General features: G+C 46.1%; 1 protein-coding gene across 1 annotated transcript in view; it reads right to left on the reverse strand.

Annotated features, from left to right (window-relative positions):
• The window catches only part of LOC115139063 (neuroligin-2-like), a 344,275-nt gene that overhangs the window by 211,096 nt on the left and 109,651 nt on the right, over positions 1-23,528 (reverse strand). Inside the window, exon 2 of the mRNA XM_065025419.1 lies at positions 8,428-9,393. Within this exon, the coding sequence (XP_064881491.1) occupies positions 8,428-8,926 (499 nt within the window). The 5' untranslated portion in view covers positions 8,927-9,393. The remainder of the gene's footprint in view (positions 1-8,427; positions 9,394-23,528) is intronic.

Here is a 23,528-nt window from a genome sequence, read left to right on the forward strand (position 1 = left end):
AGACTTAGTATTGACTTGTGTTCTCATACATGTAGGTTACATGTCAACAGCTTGTAAACATCGGTGAAACTCCGGTGGAGGTTTACCTTTCAATAACCTTCTGCTTTCTATCTCTCCCTTTACCTTTTCTCCCATTCTCTACGTTTCTGCCCCTCCATTCAGTACTTTCGGTACTTTCCTCTGGCAGAGGCGCCTCTGTGTGTGTGTGTGTGTGTGTGTGTGTGTGTGTGTGTGTGTGTGTGAGGGGGTAAGGCTAATTTGCATTCACAGCCACTAGCCACCTCAGCTACAGCAAGCTCTGAAGAGACGGCCCTTTGAGCCACAGAGAGAGGAAGAGACAGAGAGAGAGACAGAGAGGGGGTGTAAGAGAGACAGCGAGAGGGGGGGAGTGAGAGAGACAGAGAGAGAGGGGGAGAGAGAGAGACAGCGAGAGAGAGACAGAGATGGGGAGAGAGAGAGAGACAGCGAGAGAGACAGAGAGAGGGGGAGAGAGAGAGACAGTGAGAGAGACAGAGAGAGACAGAGACAGTGAGAGAGACAGAGAGAGACAGAGCGAGAGAGACATGGAGGGGGAGATAGAGAGACAGAGAGAGACAGATCGAGAGAGGGGGAGAGAGGGGGAGAGAGAGACAGCGAGAGAGACAGAGAGAGGGGGAGAGAGAGAGACAGAGAGATTCTTCAAAGTAGCCACCCTTTGCCTTGATGACAGCTTTGAACACTCTTGGCATTCTCTCAACCAGCTTCACCTGGAACGCTTTTCCAAAAGTCTTGAAGGAGTTCCCACAAATGATGAGCACTTTTTTGCTGCTTTTCCTTCATCCTGCGGTCCGACTCATCCCGAACCATATTAATTGGGTTGAGGTCGGGTGATTGTGGAGGCCAGGTCATCAATCCATCACTCTCATTCTTGGTCAAATAGTCCTTACGCAGCCTGGAGGTGTGTTGGGTCATTGTCCTGTTGAAAAACAAATTATCGTCCCACTAAGAGCAAAGTGGAGTGGAGAGAGTAGGGGAGAGAGGATTGTAGAGAGCAGGGGAGAGGAGTGGAGAGAGTAGGGGATAGAGGATTGTAGAGAGGAGTGGAGAGAGCAGGGGAGAAAGGAGGGGAGAGAGCATGGAGAGAGGAGTGGAGAGAGCATGGGAGAGAGGATGGGAGAGAGCAGGGGAGAGAGGAGTGGAGAGAGCAGGGGAGAGAGGAGTGGAGAGAGTAGGGGAGAGAGAAGTGGAGAGAGCAGGGGAGAGAGGAGTGGAGAGAGCAGGGGAGAGAGGAGTGGAGAGAGCAGGGGAGAGAGGAGTGGAGAGAGCAGGGGAGAGAGGATGGGAGAGAGCAGGGGAGAGAGGAGTGGAGAGAGTAGGGGAGAGAGGAGTGGAGAGAGCAGGGGAGAGAGGAGTGGAGAGAGCAGGGGAGAGAGCAGGGGAGAGAGGAGTGAAAGGGGCTGAAGGAGAGCAAGATGGTTGGGTATAGAGGAAGAAGAGTAGTGGAAGAAAAAGAGTAGCAATGCAGGAAGGGGAGTGATAACGTGAGAGTTGAATAAAGAGACAGAATGAGAGAGAGCGAGAGAGTAAGTGAGGAGCTAAGTCAATACAATAGAAGACCCAGGCAAATACCACAACAGCGTAGCGGCGAGACAGAGGAGGAATTCAGGAGCATGTGACTAACCCCCCCACTACTCCCCCCCCCCCCCGACACACGCTCTCTTTCCCTCTCCCTCTCTCCCTTTCTGCCTCAGAGGTTATAAATAGCCCTCATTCAAAGGTAAATGGATGTGGTCTCTGACGAGTGCTCACAGGGAAAAGCAGGAAGTGCTGGAGGGTTGCCAAGACGACCTACCTCTCCCCCTTCACTCCCATCTTCCGCTTTCCTCCCCGGCTCACATCATCGATCTAAGCATCTAAGCTACCGTACCCTCCCTCCCTCCCTCCCTCCGCTTCCATCACTCTCCCTCTTTCATCTCATCCATTTAGTCTTTTCATCCTGTCTCAAAAGACAAGGCTATTCTTTTCTGGGTCTCTTAAAACGCCCAGACCCCTCTCATTCGCATTGGATATATAAAAATAAACATCAACCTATACCCTTACACCCCTAACACTGAACACACACCACACACACAACCCCTCTTACCAGCCAGTCAAGTACACACCCCTCCAGCATAGCTCCAGCTGCTTATTTCCACACGTACCAGAGTGTTACCATGTGTTCATTATTACGGAATAAAAGTCCTTACTGGGTAATTGTGTGTGTGTGTGTGTGTGTGTGTGTGTGTGTGTGTGTGTGTGTGTGTGTGTGTGTGTGTGTGTGTGTGTGTATAACTGGGTAATTGACCCAGGCTGATGTAATTCCTCCCCCAAAGCAAAATGAAAGCCTTGTTTGACCGCGTTTCTGCTTTTGAAAATGATGGGATCGGCTCTGAAGAGTCAAAAAGAGGGAGGGGCTGGGAGTGCTTTGGTTCAGCGACCATTCTGCTGTTTATGTTGTGCAAGAGTAGTTTGTGCCCCTACCTACCACCCTCCGTCTCTTCATCCCTCAATCCCCACAATCTCTCTCAAAAAAAGAGATATTTTTCCCCACAGATCTATTGCACTTGAATTTAACTCTGGTGGTCCACCTGTTATAATCTCCTTTCACTATCTTTCTGTTTGGCAGTTTGCTGTTTCGTCTCCTCCAGTTTCATCAACCCCTTTACTTCAAAGGGAGAAGTGCGTGTGTGTTTTGTATGTGTGGTGTGTACGTGTGTGTGTGTGTGTGTGTGTGTGTGTGTGTGTGTGTGTGTGTGTGTGTGTGTGTGTGTGTGTGTGTGTGTGTGTGTGTATGTGTGAGTGGTGAGTGAAATTGTGTGTGCGTGTATGTGTGAGTACAGTGGGTACTCCTACCAATTACTAGGCCCCTATACATACAACACCAAGGCCTTCACTTGTAATTGTTTTTCATGTCCCCCTAGGAAAGATTGTGATCCACTTCTTTTCCTCTTTTATTTCCCCTTTCCCCTCTTCTACTGGAGGATACGACCAGAGGAGAGGAGAACAATAAGGAGGAGAAAAACATCTGAGGAACAATCAAGGTTTGTTCTCGCATCAAAGACAATGGATATCTTCCACTGGCAGGCAGGCAGACAGAGAGGCAAGCAGACAGGCAGACAGACAGACAGACAGGCAGACAGACAGGCAGGCAGAGAGGCAAGCAGACAGGCAGACAGGCAGACAGACAGGCAGGCAGAGAGGCAAGCAGACAGGCAGACAGACAGGCAGACAGACAGACAGACAGACAGACAGACAGACAGACAGACAGACAGACAGACAGGCAGACAGACAGGCAGACAGACAGACAGAAATGCAGACAGACATACAGACAGACAGAAATGCAGGCAGACAAACAGGCAGACAGACAGACAGGCAAGGAGACAGACATGCAGGCAGGCAGACAGGCAGACAGACAGACAGACAGACAGACAGACAGACAGACAGACAGACAGACTGACAGACAGACAGACAGACAGACAGACAGACAGGCAGGCAGGCAGGCAGGCAGGCAGGCAGGCAGGCAGGCAGGCAGGCAGGCAGGAGGAGCAAGACTTATTTATTTCTTTACTTTCTGGTATATTTGTTTATTTATTTATTATTATCGTCATCTACCAGTGTACAGCGTGTCTGAATATAGATGTAGCTTTGCTGCCTAGTGCTCATTGCGTTAGTATTGATTGAACATCTTAATATCAACTATCAGAATGTGACAGGAAAATACACTCGCTGGACAGTTTATTAGGTACACCCCATTCGCGAAAATGGTTCGCTCCTACAGACAGTGAGTCATGTGGCTGTGGCTTGCTATATAAAGCATCACCTAGAACATGACAGTGAGTTCAGTTTACTTGAGTGGCCTGGTCAGTCCCCAGACCTCCACTCAATAGAGCCTCTTTGGGATGAAATGGAACGGGCTGTTCACAACACGAATCTACCGCCGTCCAATTTGCAGCAACTGCGTGATGCCATCACATCAGCATGAACCAACATCCCTGTGGCACGTTTCTGACACCTTGTAGAATGCCCTAAAGAATTCAGTCTGTTCTGGAGGCAAAAGGGTACAGTACTAGATGGGGGTTTCAATAAGTACAGTATATCACATATTATGTGTGTGAATGGTACTGTATATCACATATTATGTTTGTGAATGGTACTGTATATCACATATTATGTGTGTGAATGGTACTGTATATCACATATTATGTTTGTGAATGGTACTGTATATCACATATTATGTTTGTGAATGGTACTGTATATCACATATGTGTGTGAATGGTACTGTATATCACATATTATGTTTGTGAATGGTACTGTATATCACATATTATGTGTATGGATGGGTATCTGGATGACTGGAGAGTGGGATGAGTGTTAGGGGGATGAGTGTTCGGGGGATGAGTGTTAAGGGATGAGTGTTAGGGGAATGAGTGTTAGGGGAATGGGTGTTAGGGGAATGGGTGTTGGCCGCCACTCAATCCCAAGTCTCGTCTGCGTTTGCTAGCGATGCCGTCAATGGATCAACTGGAAGACCTAAATGAAACCACGGTCCCTCCCCCCTATACTGTAATAGCATCAGGACAACTGCCACAGGTGTCCAGGCTCCCACAGGGTCTCTAAGCCTGACACACCTCCTCCTCCTCAGTGGCTCTCAGTACAGCATTGTGATAACAGCAGAACTGCTCCTTTAAATAAACCAGAGAAGAGGATTGAAGAAAAAAGGTGCCTGTAAAAAACCTGTTTGGCTAACTTGTGTGTATGTGTAGGGGGGGTTGGTGTGAGTGTGGGGGTCGGTGTGTGTGTGTGTGTGTGTGGGGGGATTGGTGTGAGTGTGGGGTCAGTGTGTGTGTGTGTGTGTGTGGGGGGTTGGTGTGAGTGTGGGGGTCGGTGTGTGTGTGTGTGTGTGTGTGTGGGGGGTGTGGTGTGTGTGTAAGTGTGTCTCCCCTGAACTCATCCTTCATACCCACAGCCAGCTCAGGGAGAGGAGAGAGACGCTGGGCAGCTGATCATTGCCTGTTCATCAGTCTCTGTCTAGGGGGTATATAGACTCACCTCACACACACGCAAGCACGCACACACCGAGAGAGACATAGACATATACATACTAGATAGCCTATCCCCTGGTCCCCATAGGAAGATAGTGTAGTGCTGATGGTAGTCAATATCACTGCAGAATGTCCATATACTGTAACTATTACACACAGCAATCATGTTGTTGTTTCACGACATACAACAAACTGTGAGGTTGAAGGTCAAACACTCTGGATGAGCCTGTAATGACACCCTATTCCCTAGGGTAAAATCTGCCATTCTGCCCTTGAGCAAGGCAGTTAACCCCTAACAAAAGCTGCCACCGGGTGCTGATGACATCAATTCAGGGGGTTGGGTTAAATGCGGAAGACACACTTCAGTTGAATTCAATCAGTTGTTCAACTGACTAGGTACCCCCTTCCCTAGTGCACATAACCCTGGTTAAAAGTAGTAGTAGGGAATAGGATGCCATTTTGAATGCAGCCTCAGAGTTTTGAATGCAGACTCTGATCAAACGATACACAGGGAACAGGGTGGACTAAACCTAGGTGTTGAGAGTTTGAAGGGTGAGAAGGGGGAAGTGGTGGGTGAGAAGGAGTGAGAAGGGGGAAGTGGTGAGCCCTATCTCACTGAGAGGTGTCAGGGGGGAAAGACTGATGCTATCTGGAGAGATGGTGGGATGGTGAGACGCAGATCAACACCTTTGACACACACACACACACACACACACAGACGCACACACACACACACACACAGACACACAGACACACACACACAGTGGAACCCCCAGTGGAGCTGGGCTGTACTGTTAAAGTGCTATTTGGTGTTATTTCAGAGCAGAGAGCACTGTCTTCTTGTAGTGTTTCTCAGGACACAAACACAAACTTTAGGAAAAAAGCATGCTTAAAAACCTCTCATAAAAGTCTAGATAGTACCTAGTGTTAGTAACAGTTGAGAGTGAGTATCTAAAAAGCTAGATCTAGGCAGTTTGGAGGTCAGTCTGATATTGACAGACCAAACAGAATCCAGTGGGTGATGGTGAAGCATAGAAAAGGATCAGGTCCTCATATCTTTGCAATAAACACCACACAGCCATGCAATCTCCATAGACAAACATTGACAGTAGAATGACCATACTGAAGAGCTCAGTGACTTTTAACGTGGCATCATCATAGGATGCCACCTTTCCAACAAGTCGGTTCGTCAAATTCCTGCCCTGCTAGAGCTGCACGGTCAAATGTAAGTGCTGTTATTGTGTAGTGGAAACGTCTAGGAGCAACAATGGCTCAGCCGCAAAGTGCTAGGCCACACAAGCTCACAGAGCAGGACCGCTGAGTGCTGAAGTGCGTAAAAATAGTCTGTCCTTGGTCGCAAACCTCACTACCAAGTTCCAAACTGTGTCTGGAAGCAACGTCAGCCCAATAACTGTTCGTCGGCAGCTTCATGAAATGGCTTTCCATGGCCGAGCAGCCGCACACAAGCCTAAGATCGCCATGCACAATGCCAAGTGTCAACTGTAGAGGTGCAAAGCTCACCGCCATTGGACTCTGGAGCATTCTCTGGAGTCATGAATCGCACTTCACCAGGTGCCATTTTTTATTTTATTTTATTTACTTATCCTTTATTTAACTAGGCAAGTCAGTTAAGAACAAATTCTTATTAAAAATGACGGCCTAGGAACAGTGGGTTAACTGCCTTGTTCAAAGGCAGAACGACAGATTTTTACCTTGTCAGCTCTGGGATTTGATCTACCAAACTTTCGTCACTGGCCCAACGCTCTAATCACTAGGCTACCCGCGGCCCCAAATCCAACGGATTAATATGGGTTTGGCGGATAGCAGGAGAATGCTACCTGCCCAAATGCATAGTGCCAACTGTAAAGTTTGGTGGAGGAGGAATAATGGTCTGGGGCTGTTTTTCATGGTTCGGGCTTGGCCCCTTAGCTTCAGTGAAGGGTAATCTAAACGTACAGCATATAATGACATTCTAGACGATTCTGTGCTTCCAACTTTGTGGCAAGAGTTTGGGGAAGGCCCTTTCCTGTTTCAGCATGACAATGCCCCTGCGCACAAAGTGAGGTCCATACAGAAATGGTTTGTCGAGATCGGGGTGAAAGAAATTGACTGACCTGCACAGAGCCCTGACCTCAACTCCATCGAACACCTTTGGGATGAATTGGAACGACAACTGCGAGAAAGGACGCATAATCTCCCAACATCAGTGCCGACCTCACTAATGCTCTTGTGGCTGAACGGAAGCAAGTCCCCGCAGCAATGTTCCAACATCTAGTGGAAAGCCTTCCCAGAATAGTGGAGGCTGTTATAGCAGCAAAGGGGGGATCAACTTCAGATTAATGCCCATGATTTGGAGATGTTCAACGAGCAGATGTCCACATAAATTTGGACATGTAGTGCATTTCCTACAAGCTGTTCAAAATGTAAACGTTTCTGACTTCGTCTGTTCATAGGAGAAAAGTATGAAAAATGAAAAGATTTAATTCCCTTGCCAAAAGAAATGTGGAAATGATTTGGAGGAAGGAGAGAAGTTTCTAGGGAGGTTTTAGATACAGTATTTCTGGTGACAGATGACAGTTGAGTTGAAAGAAACTCTGTCCTCCTCTCCTTCCCTTCCTGCACCCCAGACCATCAAAGATTGACACAAGATTGACACAACTGTCAGAGAATTATTTTGAGGCAAGGCAACGAGGGTTTGAATCAGTAGAAGAAGCCTTACTTTTCCTCAGGGACGGACTGGCCATTTTGGGCAAACGCCAGATGGGCTAGTCCATTCTTAGCCAAGTGGGCCTGTCTAAAATGATCATTATCTGGCTAAAAATGGGGACCGTAATGGAAACAATTGGCCAGTGTGGGGGCCTCGAGGGAAAAAAATGGGGCAGTGTGTTGTGTTAGAAATGTGAGGGCCGATTACTGGTCGTAGTCCACCCCTGCTTTTCCTCCTTCCCTCTCCCCTTACCTTGTTCAACCCAGACTCAGACATGGCTCAGTGGCACCCCTAAAAAGAAAATGGGAGAAGACCTTAAAATTGTCTGAAAATGACTTAGACAAGTAGAACAGGCTTTACAAAGTGACCGCTTCTCAAACTTCATCTGCATGCCCCCGACCTACTGAACCAAAGAGAGATTCAGGAAAAACATTTGGAAATGATTTGGGCAAGGAGAGTGAGGTTTCAGGGGGTTTAGATATGTTTTGGGGACAAAAAAAAGGACGAAAAGAAGATAATTAGATATGATCTAATGACAGATCCCACTCCACCTTCCATCTCCCCTTCCCATCCTCACCCTCCTACCCACATGTAGGTGTATAGATAGACATGAGTGGCGCCCCCTATGGGAGAGAAGGACCACCCCTACCCGACACTCACCGTCCTCGGTGGGCACGTAGACGTTGAGGTAGAGGCAGTCCTCGCTCTGGTTCTGGATGTAGCTGGCCGCCACATCCAGGTTGTCGGTGAACCACACCGGCAGCATGATCTCCGGCAGCACGCCATGCACGTTCTGCGGGCATACCGGGGCGAATGCTGTGGCGTTGCGGATCTCCTGCCAAGAGCCCGGAGCCTCGGGTGGCTGAAAGCGGCGGTCGCCGATGGGCGCAGTGGCGTAGGGCACGCCCAGGTACTGCTCCACTGGCCCCAAGATCTCGTTGTTCAGGTCCTTTTTGAGCCCGCGCAGCTTGCCATAGTTGGTGGTCACCGTGGGCAGCTTGTTGGCAGGGTCTATCTTCTGGCAGGAGGTCAGAGAGAGGCGGAGAGCCAGGCCCAACAGCCAGACTAGACAGGTGTCGGCCATGTTGCAGCGGGGGCGGGGACTAACGCTGAGACCCCGCCTATTTGGCTTACACAGGGATAGAGGGAAAAGATACATGACTGATAGCTATAGACTCCACCTCCAACTCAACGATATTCGTCCGTCTATGTTAGGGTTCCAAAGAGGACTCAATGTTCATGAAGATATAGAATATTGGAGGGAAATGGAATAGAAAGAGAATAGGAGAGAAGGGGTAGTTGAGAGTGTTAATGAAAGAAAAAGTGGACCCTCCGAAAGGGTGGAGGTCTGGAGCGAGGGAGGGAGTACAGGAGGATGGGTGGATGAGGAGTGGAGTGGCGCGGGTGGTGCGGTGTAATACAGGGGGCGGGAGAGGTTGGGGGTTAGGGAGAGACCGGGCGGTCTTTAGAAGGCGTGGTTGTGGTCAGTGTTGGTGTTCTACGGTCGCTGTCGAGAACGGTTCCACGATCAGAACTCTGTTACGTTCCATCCTCCTGTACGGTCCTCATCGCGGTCGAGGTCTGCCGTCACAGTTCCTGGTCAACTGTCGCCGTCACAAACGGACCCTGCAGAAGAGAGGGGGAAGAGAAGGTGGGAGAGAGGGAAAGGGAGAAAATAACAGATTAAGGATTACTCTTGAAATCACAGATGGCCTACCAATCAGCACAGCCCATCATTCATGTCTGTATTGCTATCTGTGAATTTCTAGCAAGTGACCTGTAAGTCATTTAGTGTACTGGGAATGAAAATCTATATCAATATCTTCTGGGACTTATTTCACCCACAAAAACAACCCCTAAACATTGTGCCAGGTCCAATGCATCTATGTAGGGATTCATCATCATCAGCGTTGAAAAGGAGAACTCACTAAAGTACAGACATAATCAGATCGCTCATCCAAGCCCTCTATGATCATCGCTGATCCATCCTTAGTCCTTATTATGGGCTGTAATCACCATGGAGACGCTATTGATGCCCCAATAGTTATAGATATTAATTTCCTATTGGGCAGCTGTGGCAAAGCTGACAAACACTCACACACACGCACGCGCACACACTCAGAAGGATGCCCGCTTGGACACTCACACACACAGGGGCCCAAACACAGACATACACACGTGCACGTGCACACACACACACACACACACACACACAGGATACTGGATTAGACCGGTCTTTCACTGACCATAAGGGTCAATGGTCATCAGTGGCTGTTTATAAGCAGCTTAGGGAAGCTTCCGGATGCTTTGGATCCCAGCTGTGGCATGCAAACACAAACGCACACACACATCAATAAGTATATACACACATGGGAATGCACCAATCTGCACACACATACTGAGTGAGTGAGAGAGAGAGAGAAAGAGAGAGGGAGAGAGAGAGGGAGAGAGAGAGAGAGAGAGAGAGAGAGAGAGAGGCAGAGAGGCAGAGAGAGAGAGGCAGAGAGGCAGAGAGAGAGAGAAAGAGAGAGAGAGAGAGAGAGAGAGGCAGAGAGAGAGACGCAGAGAGAGAGAGAGAGAGAGGCAGAGAGAGAGAGAGAGGCAGAGAGAGAGAGAAAGAGAGAGAGGGAGAGAGAGGCAGAGAGAGAGAGAGCAGAGAGAGAGAGAGAGAGAGAGAAAGAGTGTGAGAGAGAAAGAGACTTTCCAAAATGGAGATGTATGGATAAACCATTTCTCCAATCTTTTTGGCACTATAACAAAGAACAAATAACAAAAACATATAAATGATCAAATACAAATCTTAGAATCATCTATTGAAGACTACCAGAAACCACTGGGTTCTACAATTAAATTCTACAACCACCTAAAAGGAAGCGATTCCCAAACCTTCCACAACAAAGCCATCACCTACAGAGAGATGAACCTGGAGAAGAGTCCCCTAAGCAAGCCGGTCCAGGGGCTCTGTTCAAAAACACAAACACACCCCACAGAGCCCCAGGACAACAGTACAATTAGACCCAACCAAATCATGAGAAAACAAAAAAATAATTACTTAACACATTGGAAAGATTGAACAAAAAAACTGCAAACTAGAATGATATTTGGCCCTAAACAGAGAGTACACATTGGCAGAATACCTGACCACTGTGACTGACCCAAACTTAAGGAAATGTTTGATTATGTACAGACTCAGTGAGCATAGCCTTGCTATTGAGAAAGGCCGCCGTAGGTAGACATGGCTCTCAAGAGAAGACAGGCTATGTGCACACTGACCACAAAATGAGGTGGAAACTGAGCTGCACTTCCTAACCTCCTGCAAAATGTATGACCATAGAGACACATATTTCCCTCAGATTACACAGACACACAAAGAACATGAAAACAAATCAAATTTTGATAAAGTCCCATATCTATTGGGTGAAATACTACAGTGTGCCATCACAGCAGCAACCAGTGAAGAACAAACACCATTGTAAATTCAACCCATATTTATGTTAATTTAGTTTCCCTTTTTCACTTTAACTATTTGCACATCATTACAACACTGTATATAGACATAATATGACATTTGAAACGTCTTTATTCTTTTGGAATTTACTTTGGAACCTTGTCACAATACAACTGATTAGCTCAAAAGCATTAAGAAGGAACAAACTACTTAAATTAACATTTAACAAGACACACCTGTTAATTGAAATGCATTCCAGGTGACTACCTCATGTAGCTGGTTGAGAGAATGCCAAGAGTATGCAAAGCTGACATCAAGGCAAAGGGTGGCTACTTTGAAGTATCTCAAATCTAAAATATATTTGGATTTGTTTCACACTTTTTTGATAACTAGATGATTCCATATGTGTTATTTCATAGCTTTCATGTCTTCACTATTATTCTACAATGTAGAAAATAGTAACAAATAAAGAAAAACCCTTGAATGCGTAGGTGTGTCCAAACCTTTGACTGGTACTGTGTTTCCCATGCCAATAAAGTCCCTTGAATTGAATTGAGAGAGAGATTTGCCTGTTATATTCCAGTAGCATTGCTTCTCTCTCTCTCTACGCCCCATCATTAATGTTACTGTCAAGCTGTACTCCTAGGCTGCGTACCAAATCGCACCCCATTCCCTATATAGTGCACTACTTTTGAACAGGGCCCATAGGGTTCTGGTCAGAAGTACTGCACTATGCAGGGATTAGGATGGCATTTGGAACACAGCCTTAGTCCCTCCAGTTTGTCCCTTGTTATTGGGTTATCACCATCCCATAATTGTTCCATTTAATGTCCTCATTAACTGTATTATTGCTTCAGCTGTCTGGGTTTGCTTTTTGCCAATAAAGCTATTTGTATTTGGAATTGAGGGAGAGGAGACGGTGAGTTCATTTGGAAGTAGAGTTCTGATGGGGGCCATGAATTTAAACACAAAGAGGTCGATGCAAATAAAAAGGAGAGTCGGTTTTGGGGGAAAAAAATACTATTTTTTTGGTTCAAGGAAATTATACTGTATTTTAGCTCAGTTCGTGCAGTTTGGAGTAGAAAAGCATTGTGGATATGATGTGCCTTGTAAAGCTAGCGTGACTGTGGGGTGTGTAATTGGAATACAATGAAAATGTTCACCGTGTCCCGACTGTTATATTCCTTGTCCCCACTTTATTGTACATTCCATCCTGTTATGTTTCTGTCTGTTTCTATTGCTCCCTTGTGTGTCCTCCCTCTCTCTCTCTTTTCTCCCTCTATTCTTCTTTTCGCGTTCCTATTGGTTTCTCTCCCCGTCTTTATCCAAATCTTTTAGCCCCTAGAGTGTGCATGCATGCGTGCTTTTGAGTGTGCCTCCATTCTTATACTGTATGCGTGTGTGTATACACATTTTCCAGGGTATGTGTGTGTGCATCAGTATGTGTGTGTGTGCCTGTTCGCATCTGTGTGTGTGTTTAAACATTCCTGTGTGTGTGTGTGTGGGGGGGGGGGGGGGTCTATAGTCTCTGTGTGGTTTCTCTTCTCCTAATTAAACCTCAGAGAGAGGAGAGGAGACCCTACCCACTTACCCAATAACACACCATGCCACAACACGTTCAACTTTCATGCTCAAAAACACATAAAGGAGGCCAAGAGAGGAAGTCTCATCTTAAATCAGGAAGGTATATAGCAAAGAGAGGATACATCCATTGAGTGTTGATATGGAACTGATCTCAAGGCAGATCGTAACTACTTAAGGACGTTGTAACCCTGCTAAACTGATCAGTGTAATAATGGTCAAGGTGACCTCCAGGGTGGAGGACACATCTGGCCCCGATCAACACTCCGTCCTGGGGCTTGGTTAGAGGACGATCCAGGGTGGACATCGGGGTACTGGCAGGTGTTAGGCTGCCTGAGGGACAGCCAGGTGTCAGGGCCCATCTGAGAGGCTTCTAATTGGATAATTGTTTCAATTACGGAGCCTAATTGGCCAAGCTAGCATTGCCGGGGGGGTTGCCGAGGAGCAGCAGGGGGGGGGGAAGAGCCAGGGACGGCAATATTCCAACATCAGAGATGTCACACCAGCGGGCCCCTTTTTTGTTAGGTAGTTCCCACTTGAATACACTCGCACGCACACACACACTCATACATGATTCATATGAGGGAACACAACATCAGAATAGTATTTTCACCTGTCCTACGGGGAACATGGGGAGCACTACACTGACATGGTGTTGGCAAGCCGCCAGTGTGAAAATAATAGCATTTCTTTCTATCACTCTGTCTCTGTCCGTCTGTCCCCCCCCCCATGGTATACTTGAAGAATTACTTTGATGGACACTGTGTTTTATCCCTTTATCCCTTCATTCCTCCAGCCCTCCACTCTTTCATCCCTCCGTCCATCTCATCACGACTTCCAAAGGCTCAGACTTTTCAGTTCGAAAACAGCTGAGCTCGTTTTAATTACAAAATAAATATGACAAAATCCCAGTTGACAGTGTGGAGACGATGTACACATACACATACACAGTGTTGGGGAGGTCAATCTGAAGCCTTAACACAGTGACGGTGGAAGACAGTGATTGAGGGAGCAGATTGCCCCTTTAGTCTCTGTGGGTGACAACGGAAGAGAGAGCAGAGTGAGCGACCCAGTCTGACCCCCCCTGTGACAGGACGACGGCTCGGCATTCTTTGAGGCGGGGCGGCTGGTCGGTCACCATGGTGACAGCAGGCAGACAGCTCAAGACAGAGGTTGGCCATGCCAACGGGCAGGTCAGCAGCAGTTCATACCACTGTCACTAGAACTGTCTCCCTTCTTTATTTCTTTATTTTCTTTTATGGTATCGTCCCCCCATCACCGCTCCTCTATCTCTCTCTGTCCGTCCGCCAGGGAGGAAGAGAGGGATGAGTTGACCGAGAGTTGGTATCGTCCCCCCCATCACTGCTCCTCTATCTCTCTGTCTGTCCGCCAGGGAGGAAGAGAGGGATGAGTTGACCGAGAGTATGTCCCCCATCACCGCTCCTCTATCTCTCTGTCCCGCCATCACCCCCCCATCACCGCTCCTCTATCTCTCTCTGTCTGTCCGCCAGGGAGGAAGAGAGGGATGAGTTGACCGAGAGTTGGTATCGTCCCCCCATCACCGCTCCTCTATCTCTCTCTGTCCGTCCGCCAGGGAGGAAGAGAGGGATGAGTTGACCGAGAGTTGGTATCGTCCCCCCCATCACCGCTCCTCTATCTCTCTCTGTCCGCCACAGGGAGGAAGAGAGGGATGAGTTGACCGAGAGTTGGTATCGTCCCCCCATCACCACTATCTCTCTGTCTGTCCACCAGGGAGGAAGAGAGGGATGAGTTGACCGAGAGTTGGTATCGTCCCCCCATCACCGCTCCTCTATCTCTCTCTGTCTGTCCACCAGGGAGGAAGAGGGATGAGTTGACCGAGAGTTGGTATCGTCCACCCATCACCGCTCCTCTATCTCTCTCTGTCTGTCCACCAGGGAGGAAGAGGGATGAGTTGACCGAGAGTTGGTATCGTCCCCCCATCACCGCTCCTCTATCTCTCTCTGTCTGTCCACCAGGGAGGAAGAGGGATGAGTTGACCGAGAGTTGGTATCGTCCCCCCATCACCGCTCCTCTATCTCTCTGTCTGTCCGCCAGGGAGGAAGAGAGGGATGAGTTGACCGAGAGTTGGTATCGTCCCCCCATCACCGCTCCTCTATCTCTCTGTCTGTCCGCCACAGGGAGGAAGAGAGGGATGAGTTGACCGAGAGTTGGTATCGTCCCCCCATCACCGCTCCTCTATCTCTCTGTCTGTCCACCAGGGAGGAAGAGAGGGATGAGTTGACCGAGAGTTGGTATCGTCCCCCCCATCACCGCTCCTCTATCTCTCTCTGTCTGTCCGCCACAGGGAGGAAGAGAGGGATGAGTTGACCGAGAGTTGGTATCGTCCCCCCCATCACCACTCCTCTATCTCTCTGTCTGTCCACCAGGGAGGAAGAGAGGGATGAGTTGACCGAGAGTTGGTATTGTCCCCCCATCACCGCTCCTCTATCTCTCTCTGTCCGTCCGCCAGGGAGGAAGAGAGGGATGAGTTGACCGAGAGTTGGTATCGTCCCCCCCATCACCGCTCCTCTATCTCTCTGTCTGTCCGCCACAGGGAGGAAGAGAGGGATGAGTTGACCGAGAGTTGGTATCGTCCCCCCATCACCGCTCCTCTATCTCTCTCTGTCCGTCCGCCAGGGAGGAAGAGAGGGATGAGTTGACCGAGAGTTGGTATCGTCCCCCCCATCACCGCTCCTCTATCTCTCTGTCTGTCCGCCAGGGAGGAAGAGAGGGATGAGTTGACCGAGAGTTGGTATCGTCCCGCCCATCACCGCTCCTCTATCTCTCTGTCTGTCCGCCAGGGAGGAAGAGAGGGATGAGTTGACCGAGAGTTGGTATTGTCCCCCCATCACCGCTCCTCTATCTCTCTGTCTGTCCGCCACAGGGAGGAAGAGAGGGATGAGTTGACCGAGAGTTGGTATCGTCCCCCCATCACCGCTCCTCTATCTCTCTGTCTGTCCGCCACAGGGAGGAAGAGAGGGATGAGTTGACCGAGAGTTGGTATCGTCCCCCCAAGGTGCTTTTACACCTGCATTGTTTGCTGTTTGGGGTTTTAGGCTGGGTTTCTGTACAGCACTTTGAGATATCAGCTGATGTACGAAGGGCTATATAAATAAATTGGATTTGATTTGATTTGATCACCGCTCCTCTATCTCTCTGTCTGTCCGCCACAGGGAGGAAGAGAGGGATGAGTTGACCGAGAGTTCAGTGGGAAAGTCAACAACGGAGGGAGAGAGAGAGAGAGAGAGGAGAGGAAAGGAGAGCCTGAAGAGACAGCCATATCTCTCGTTTCAGACCTGATGATTTGTTTGCAAACTCTCACCTTTCTCTATCATTCTCTCTCTATTCTCTCACCATTCTCTCTATTCTCTCTCTATTCTCTCACCATTGTTTCTCTCGATTTCTCTCTCTCTCTTTCTTTCTATTCTCTCGTCATTCTCTTTATTGCTCTCTCTAATCTCTCACTATTCTCTCTCTTTTCTCTCTCTCACTCTTTAGATACATGTTTTCTCTGCTGCTTACACACAACAATGTCAATAGTGCTTTGATGGCTACTACCTAACTACTCACCAGCCAGTTACTATCTATTATCACTATTATCTGACCTTGCAGTGTGTGTGTGTGTGTGTGTGTGTGTGTGTGTGTGTGTGTGTGTGTGTGTGTGTGTGTGTGTGTGTGTGTTACTGTAATGTTAATTCACTGGTGATTCTCCCCAAATCCCCATTCACTGAACGAACTGGTAAAAGACTCTCAGCAAGAATGGTCTGATAGGATGCCAATTCTACTAGAGTTAGAAAGGACAGGAAAGAGGGAGAGGGAGAGAGAAAGAGAGGCAGAAAGAGAGAGAGAGAGAGAGAGAGAGAGAGAGAGAGAGAGAGAGAACAGAAGTGATTCATGAGAGGAGAATGAGGGTTGGTGGGAGAATTGTAGACAGCTACACACACACTTCAACACTTCACTTCAGGGAGGGTGACTCAGAGGTTTCGGACCAACAGAGCACAAAATTGGAAACAATACGACGGCAAGAGTTAAAAGAAAATATTTACAGGGTTTGAGCTTGTGTGAGAGCATGGTTTCTGCCGACGGTCAGTGGCTCTGGGTCTAGCTCTAAGGAGCATGGAGGGGACTGGAAACTCATTAGCCAGCTACTGGTTAGATGAATCACTGTCTGACAGACAGAGAGGGGCTATGTTCCAAATGGCACCCTAATCCCTAGTGCACTACTTTTGACCAGAACCTTATGGGGAAAAAGACTGAGAGACGAGAGACAAGGGCCACATCACTCTGCTTGTTATGTCTTATCTGTCTACACATACACGCCCATTCAGCTGATAAAGACAGACAGACAGACAGACAGACAGACAGACAGACAGACAGACAGGAAAACAGACAGACAGACAGACACTGGATATATCTGATACAACAGATATAACACAGAGGTCCACAGGTAGATAACAGGTACAATATATGTGGGAAGTTTACATACACTTAGGTTGGAGTCATTAAAACTCTCCACAAATTTCTTGTTAACAAACTATAGTTTTGGCAAGTTAGTTAGGACATCTACTTTGTGCATGACACAAGTAATGTTTCCAACAATTGTTTACAGACAATTATTTCACATACAATTCACTGTATCACAATTCCATTGGGTCAGAAGTTTACATGCACTAAGTTGATTATGTCTTTAAACAGTTTGGAAAATTCCAGAAAATGATGTCATGGCTTTAGAAGCTTCTGATAGGCTAATTGACATAATTTGAGTCAATTGGAAGTGTACCTGTGGATGTATTTCAAGGCCTACCTTCAAACTCAGTGCCTCTTTGCTTGACATCATGGGAAAATCAAAAGAAATCAGCTAAGACCTCAGAAAATAAATTGTAGATCTCCACAAGTCTGGTACATCCTTTGGAGCAATTTCCAAACGCCTGAAGGTACCACGTTCATCTGTACAAACACTAGTACGGAAGTATAAACACCATGGGACCACGCAGCAGTCATACCGCTCAGGAAGGAGAAGCGTTCTGCCCCTAGAGATGAACGTACTTCGGTGAGAAAAGTGCAAATCAATCCCAGAACAACAACAAAGGACCTTGTGAAGATGCTGGAGGAAACCGGTACAAAAGTATCTATATCCACAGTAAAACGAGTCCTGTATCAACGTAATGGGGCGGCAGGGTAGCCTAGTGGTTAGAGCGTTGGACTAGTAACCGGAAGGTACAAATCTGTCGTTCTGCCCCTGAACAGGCAATTAACCCACTGTTCCTAGGCTGTCATTGAAAATAAGAATTTGTTCTTAACTGACTTGCCTAGTTAAATAAAGGTGTAAAAAATAAAAAAAATAATCAGAAAGGCCGCTCAGCAAGGATGAAGCCACTGCTCCAAAACCACCATAAAAAAGCCAGACTACGGTCTACAACTGCACATGGGGACAAAGATGATACTTTTTGGAGAAATGTCCTCTGGTCTGATGAAACAAAAATAGAACTGTTTAGCCATAATGACCATAGTTATGTTTGAAGGAAAAAGGGGGAGGCTTGCAAGCCGAAGAACACTATCCCAACCGTTAAGCACAGGGGGTGGCAGCATCCTGTTGTGGGGGTGCTTTGCAGGAAGAACTAGTGTACTTCACAAAGTAGTGTACTTCATGAGGAAGGAAAATTATGTGGAAATATTGAAGCAACATCTCAAGACATCAGTCAAGAAGTTTAAGCTTGGTCGCAAATGGGTCTTCCAAATGGACAATGACTCCAAGCATACTTCCAAAGTGGCTTAAGGACAACAAAGTCAAGGTATTGGAGTGGCCATCACAAAGCCCTGACCCCCATCCCATAGAAAAATTGTGGGCAGAACTGAAAAAGCCTGTGCGAGCAAGGAGGCCTACAAACCTGACTCAGTTACACCACCAGCTCTGTCAAGAGGAATGGGCCAAAATTCACACAACTTATTGTGGGAAGCTTGTGGGAGGCTACAAGAAACGTTTGACCCAAGTTAAACAATTTAAAGGCAATGCTACCAAATACTAATTGAGTGTATGTAAACCTCTCACCCACTGATGAAAGAAATATAAGCTGAAATAAATCATTCTCTCCACTATTATTCTGACATTTCACATTCTTAAAATAAAGTGGTGATCCTAACTGACCTAAGATGGCATTTTTACTAGGATTACATGTCAGGAATTGTGAAAAACTGACTTTAATTGTATTTGGCAAAGGGTTATGTAAACTTCCTACTTTATATAACTGTATATTGTATATGTGTGTGTGCTCCTGTGTGTGTGTGTGTGTGTGTGCTCCTGTGTGTGTGTGTGTGTGCGTGTGCGTGTGCGTGTGCGTGTGTGTGTGACTGCCCAAGTGTGCGTGCCTCTCACTAGTTCCTGGGCGGATGGTAGTGCATCACAGCCAGCCCCAGCGTTGTTCTCTGACTGCCCTTCTGTCTGAGTCCTGACTGACTCCTCTGGAAATCAGCTGGGGCTAATTGCACTCACACACACTCTAATAAAACACACACACCCCAGCTAGCACATTTGGATCCTTGGAAGTTGTGGGAACGTACATTTTTGGTTTCCCATTGGTACTGGCAACGATACTATAAGTTTCCTGAGCACAAAAAAATGCAAGCTTTCTGAGAATGGAAGTGAACATTTAGCCTGTTCTGGGAATGTACATTTTTAGGTTGCAGGGAGGTTCTGAGAACATTTTACCAATGTTCCCTGAAAGTTTTCCTGGGAGGTTTTATTAACGTTCTGAGAAAATAAATGACAGGTTATTTGGAGGTTTTTGAATAACTTCCTTAAAACTTTGACTAAATGTTTCAATAAGACATGATAGCACTGCTAGTTTAGTTGGGGTTAACTGTTTTGAACTCCAAGCACACATGGAAGTAAATTTGCTGAGGCATTAATTATGCAAACACAGTTATTTTTTATTTATTGTGGCACGGCATCAGTGACATTTGAACCTATAATCCTGTGTTGTCTATCCATGGAATCAGTCCACAGTGCCACCGGGATGGAGCTAGCACGCCATGTTTTTTTTAGCTCCTAGCAAGCTGTTAATTTTAGTCTATTCAAACAGACCCCCATTTCAAAGGAAACAAGCACTCGTTAAGATCAGGTGTGGCCAATTAGTGGGTGTGGCCAACACACCTGAACACTCTTATTAAAGATAGAGGATAGCGAGAGTTTTGTTGATGCTGAGAACGGAATGTAGATGTGTTTTCATATAACATTCTTAAAACATTCTTTGAAACTTACTGAAGTTTTCTAATCGTTTTTATGGAACATTTTCTTAACGTTCTTGTAAAAAGTTGAGAACCTAAATTATGCAAAAGTAATGAAATTCCCACAGAAGAATGTTGTTTCTTAACATTCTATTAACTATTTGAGAACATTCCTAATGTCAAACCATGTTCCTAGAACATTACCAAAATGTCAATTAAATGTAACCATGTTTCAACGTTTAAGAAACATTCTGTTAAAGTAATGAAATAACATGAAATGTATGTTTTTTGTCAAGTTCCTGAAGTTCCAATGTGCTGAGAATGTTCCACAGTCAAGCAACTATCCTGCACCATTCCCAGAAAGTTGAGGGACGGTTGTATGCAAAATAACCATTTGACAACCACGCTCTCACCAAGTTATATGAAACATATGGTTCTCAGAACGTTATGTGCTAGCTGGGGCGGGAGAGGTCGAGGATGACACCGCTGAAGGCCAGGAGAAGAGCTGCTCAGTAGGGTAGAGGACACGGCCAAGGGCCCTGGATGGTTACTGTTACAGTACTTTAAGAGATGGGTGCTATTAAAATTGATGATTCAAGTGATCATAGATATTTCACTATATGTGTTTCACTTTGCCTCAGAATACCAGTTCTCATACTTACCTTTTGAAAACATGCACTTATGGTGCATATCATTTAACATTGTACTGCAGTGGGCTAAATCAGGGTCACACAGTGCTTCTTGGTCATCTTAAACAAATCTACATTGAAACAAAAGTCTACACCTCACACACATGGTTATGGGCTTAAACAAAAGAAGACACGTGTACCATGTCAGATGTAGAGTTGAAATGTATTACATTTTGAGTTTGCATCCCAATATTACACTTTTATATACATCACAGAAGACTTAAATATAACAAAACCATTTGACATAGAAATACCAGGTTTTCTGCGTGTAAATGTATGAATTATGAAACAGATTAATAACGTCCCACCCATGAGGCCACTAGAGGGAGATTTGGTCATTTGACTGCATGTGAAACCGTGCCACTGTTCGTCCCAGCGCATTTGTTGTTGTTTTGTTGATGAAACGAAGGAGTGGCACCTCCAGCAACGTGTAAAGAAAAATACACACTCTGTTGTTCTACCGTGCAATAATGTGTGATGATGTCAAAGGGGGAAAAAATGGTGTTTGTTGTTTGAAGTAACTTCTTTGTTGTTGTAATATCGCAAACGGACGTGGCGTTTTCAACAGGTACGGACTCATTCTACATTTACTTTAAGTTAGATTGAATTGACTGAGTTCAATTGACTGAAGCTGTAATGACCCCGAGCCCAACATTAGCTCCAATTAGCCATCAGTCAGTCAACAGTATGTTATCATTGGAAGTGAACATTACCAGGCAGACATATGGTGAGGACCCAGGGAGCTGATGGGCTGTGGCCCCAGGGCAGTAGACAGAAGGCTGGGGGGGGTCCGGGACTGGTGAGGGGCCACTGGTACTGGAGGCCCTGAGGGCAGACTGGAGTAGAGTGGGAGCGCAGATTAGGCTGGGGACAAGGCACTGGAGGGTATAGGGGAAGAGATGGAGAGAGGGAGACAGAGACAGAGGGAGATTTCGCCCTAGATGGGTTGCATGACACATCAGTATCAGTGATACTGATTAGGGTTCAATATTTTTCCGCCATTCTACAAATGTTCACTTTTCTCCCGGGTAACACGGTATTTCTCGCCCCAAACCGGAATGTCATTCTAAACATAGAAAGAATATAAATATGTATGGATTTGATTAGAGCTTTGATCAGCATGAACCTTTTACCCTGATGCTACCTGAATCTGATGAGACAAACATTTTATGAACTAGACATTAAAGACATTTTATAAGCCCAAAACCCAAAATCCAACACATAGCCTATGATATACAGGGCATTCGGAAAGTATTCAGACCCTTTGACTTTTTCCACATCTACCGAATGCCCTGTGTGGGCTACCGCTCATGGAGCACGACAGTTAAAACATGAACGCCCATAGATGGATCTGTGTTCTCTTGAGTAAATCAATGAAACAAGCTCCAGTAGGCTAAATCTTTTTTTAGTGTGGATTGTACAATCCTGCATTATATTATCAGGGCTGGAATGATGTACTACGTTCAAACCATGAAGCTGGGAGAGAACATGTGATGCTGGTGCAGGCCTACAAAGTTACAAATGTTTAAATATAATAGGGCTATTTTACATTTATACAATTAGTAGGCTGACGCATATATACCTTTCATAATATTTCCCCTAATGTCATGCGACGTGCGTATTAATTAGTCTACCTCCTCTTTCTCTCTCTGTTGTTGCTTCAGTCCTTCCTAGGCTTTCAACTGTTAAATGAAAAAAAGTGTTGTTGTCTTTATCTTCATCATTGTAATGACATGCGTGAATAATATAGGAGTAGAATAAGATGCAGACGGCTGTTACTTTCATCACAAAGATTGAATGGTTATGGGTCTGGGTAAATAAACTGCTGTAGCCAACCACCATCGCAAGTTCTCTCTTCCTTCAAACGTCTTTCTATTGGCTGCTGTATTTAATATTCAGCAAACAATAGCTTGCTTTCCTCTTTGAAGAGTATATTAGTATAAGAAATGCAAGAACAAAGAAATCCAGCAAGCTATTCTAGTCTGACTTTTCCTGGGACGACAAGCTCTAAGGAGCTTCTTTTAAGGAGAGAGGACAGCGGAGAGCAGGTGCGTATTGTGCAAGAGACCAAAGCTATAAGTTAGAAGCTTATTGTCACGGCTGTTGAAGGAGGAGGACCAAGGTGCAGCGTGGTGAGCGTACATATTCTTTATTTAAGATGACCCCCAAGAATAAACACTACAAACAAACCGTGAAGCTAAAGGCTATGTGCCCTAAACAAAGTCAACTTCCCAAAAAGAAAGGAGGGAAAAGGGCTAAAGTATGGTTCCCAATCAGAGACAACGATAGACAGCTGTGTCTGATTGAGAACCATACCCGACCAAAACATAGAAAAACAAAATCATAGATAACAAAACATAGAATGCCCACCCCAAATCACACCCTGACAAAACCAAATAGAGACATTAAAAGGCTCTAAGGTCAGGGCGTGACACTTATGCATCATTCCTTAGCTAAATGTAAAGCTAATACTGTATTTAATATATTACCTGAAAGATGTAGGGTAGGACTCTATCTACTGTATATATATATATACACATACAGTGCCTTGCGAAAGTATTCGGCCCCCTTGAACTTTGCGACCTTTTGCCACATTTCAGGCTTCAAACATAAAGATATAAAACTGTATTTTTTTGTGAAGAATCAACAACAAGTGGGACACAATCATGAAGTGGAACGACATTTATTGGATATTTCAAACTTTTTTAACAAATCAAAAACTGAAAGATTGGGCGTGCAAAATTATTCAGCCCCTTTACTTTCAGTGCAGCAAACTCTCTCCAGAAGTTCAGTGAGGA

The sequence above is a fragment of the Oncorhynchus nerka genome, linkage group LG12 (assembly GCF_034236695.1).
Source record: "Oncorhynchus nerka isolate Pitt River linkage group LG12, Oner_Uvic_2.0, whole genome shotgun sequence".
Lineage (NCBI taxonomy): Eukaryota > Metazoa > Chordata > Actinopteri > Salmoniformes > Salmonidae > Oncorhynchus > Oncorhynchus nerka.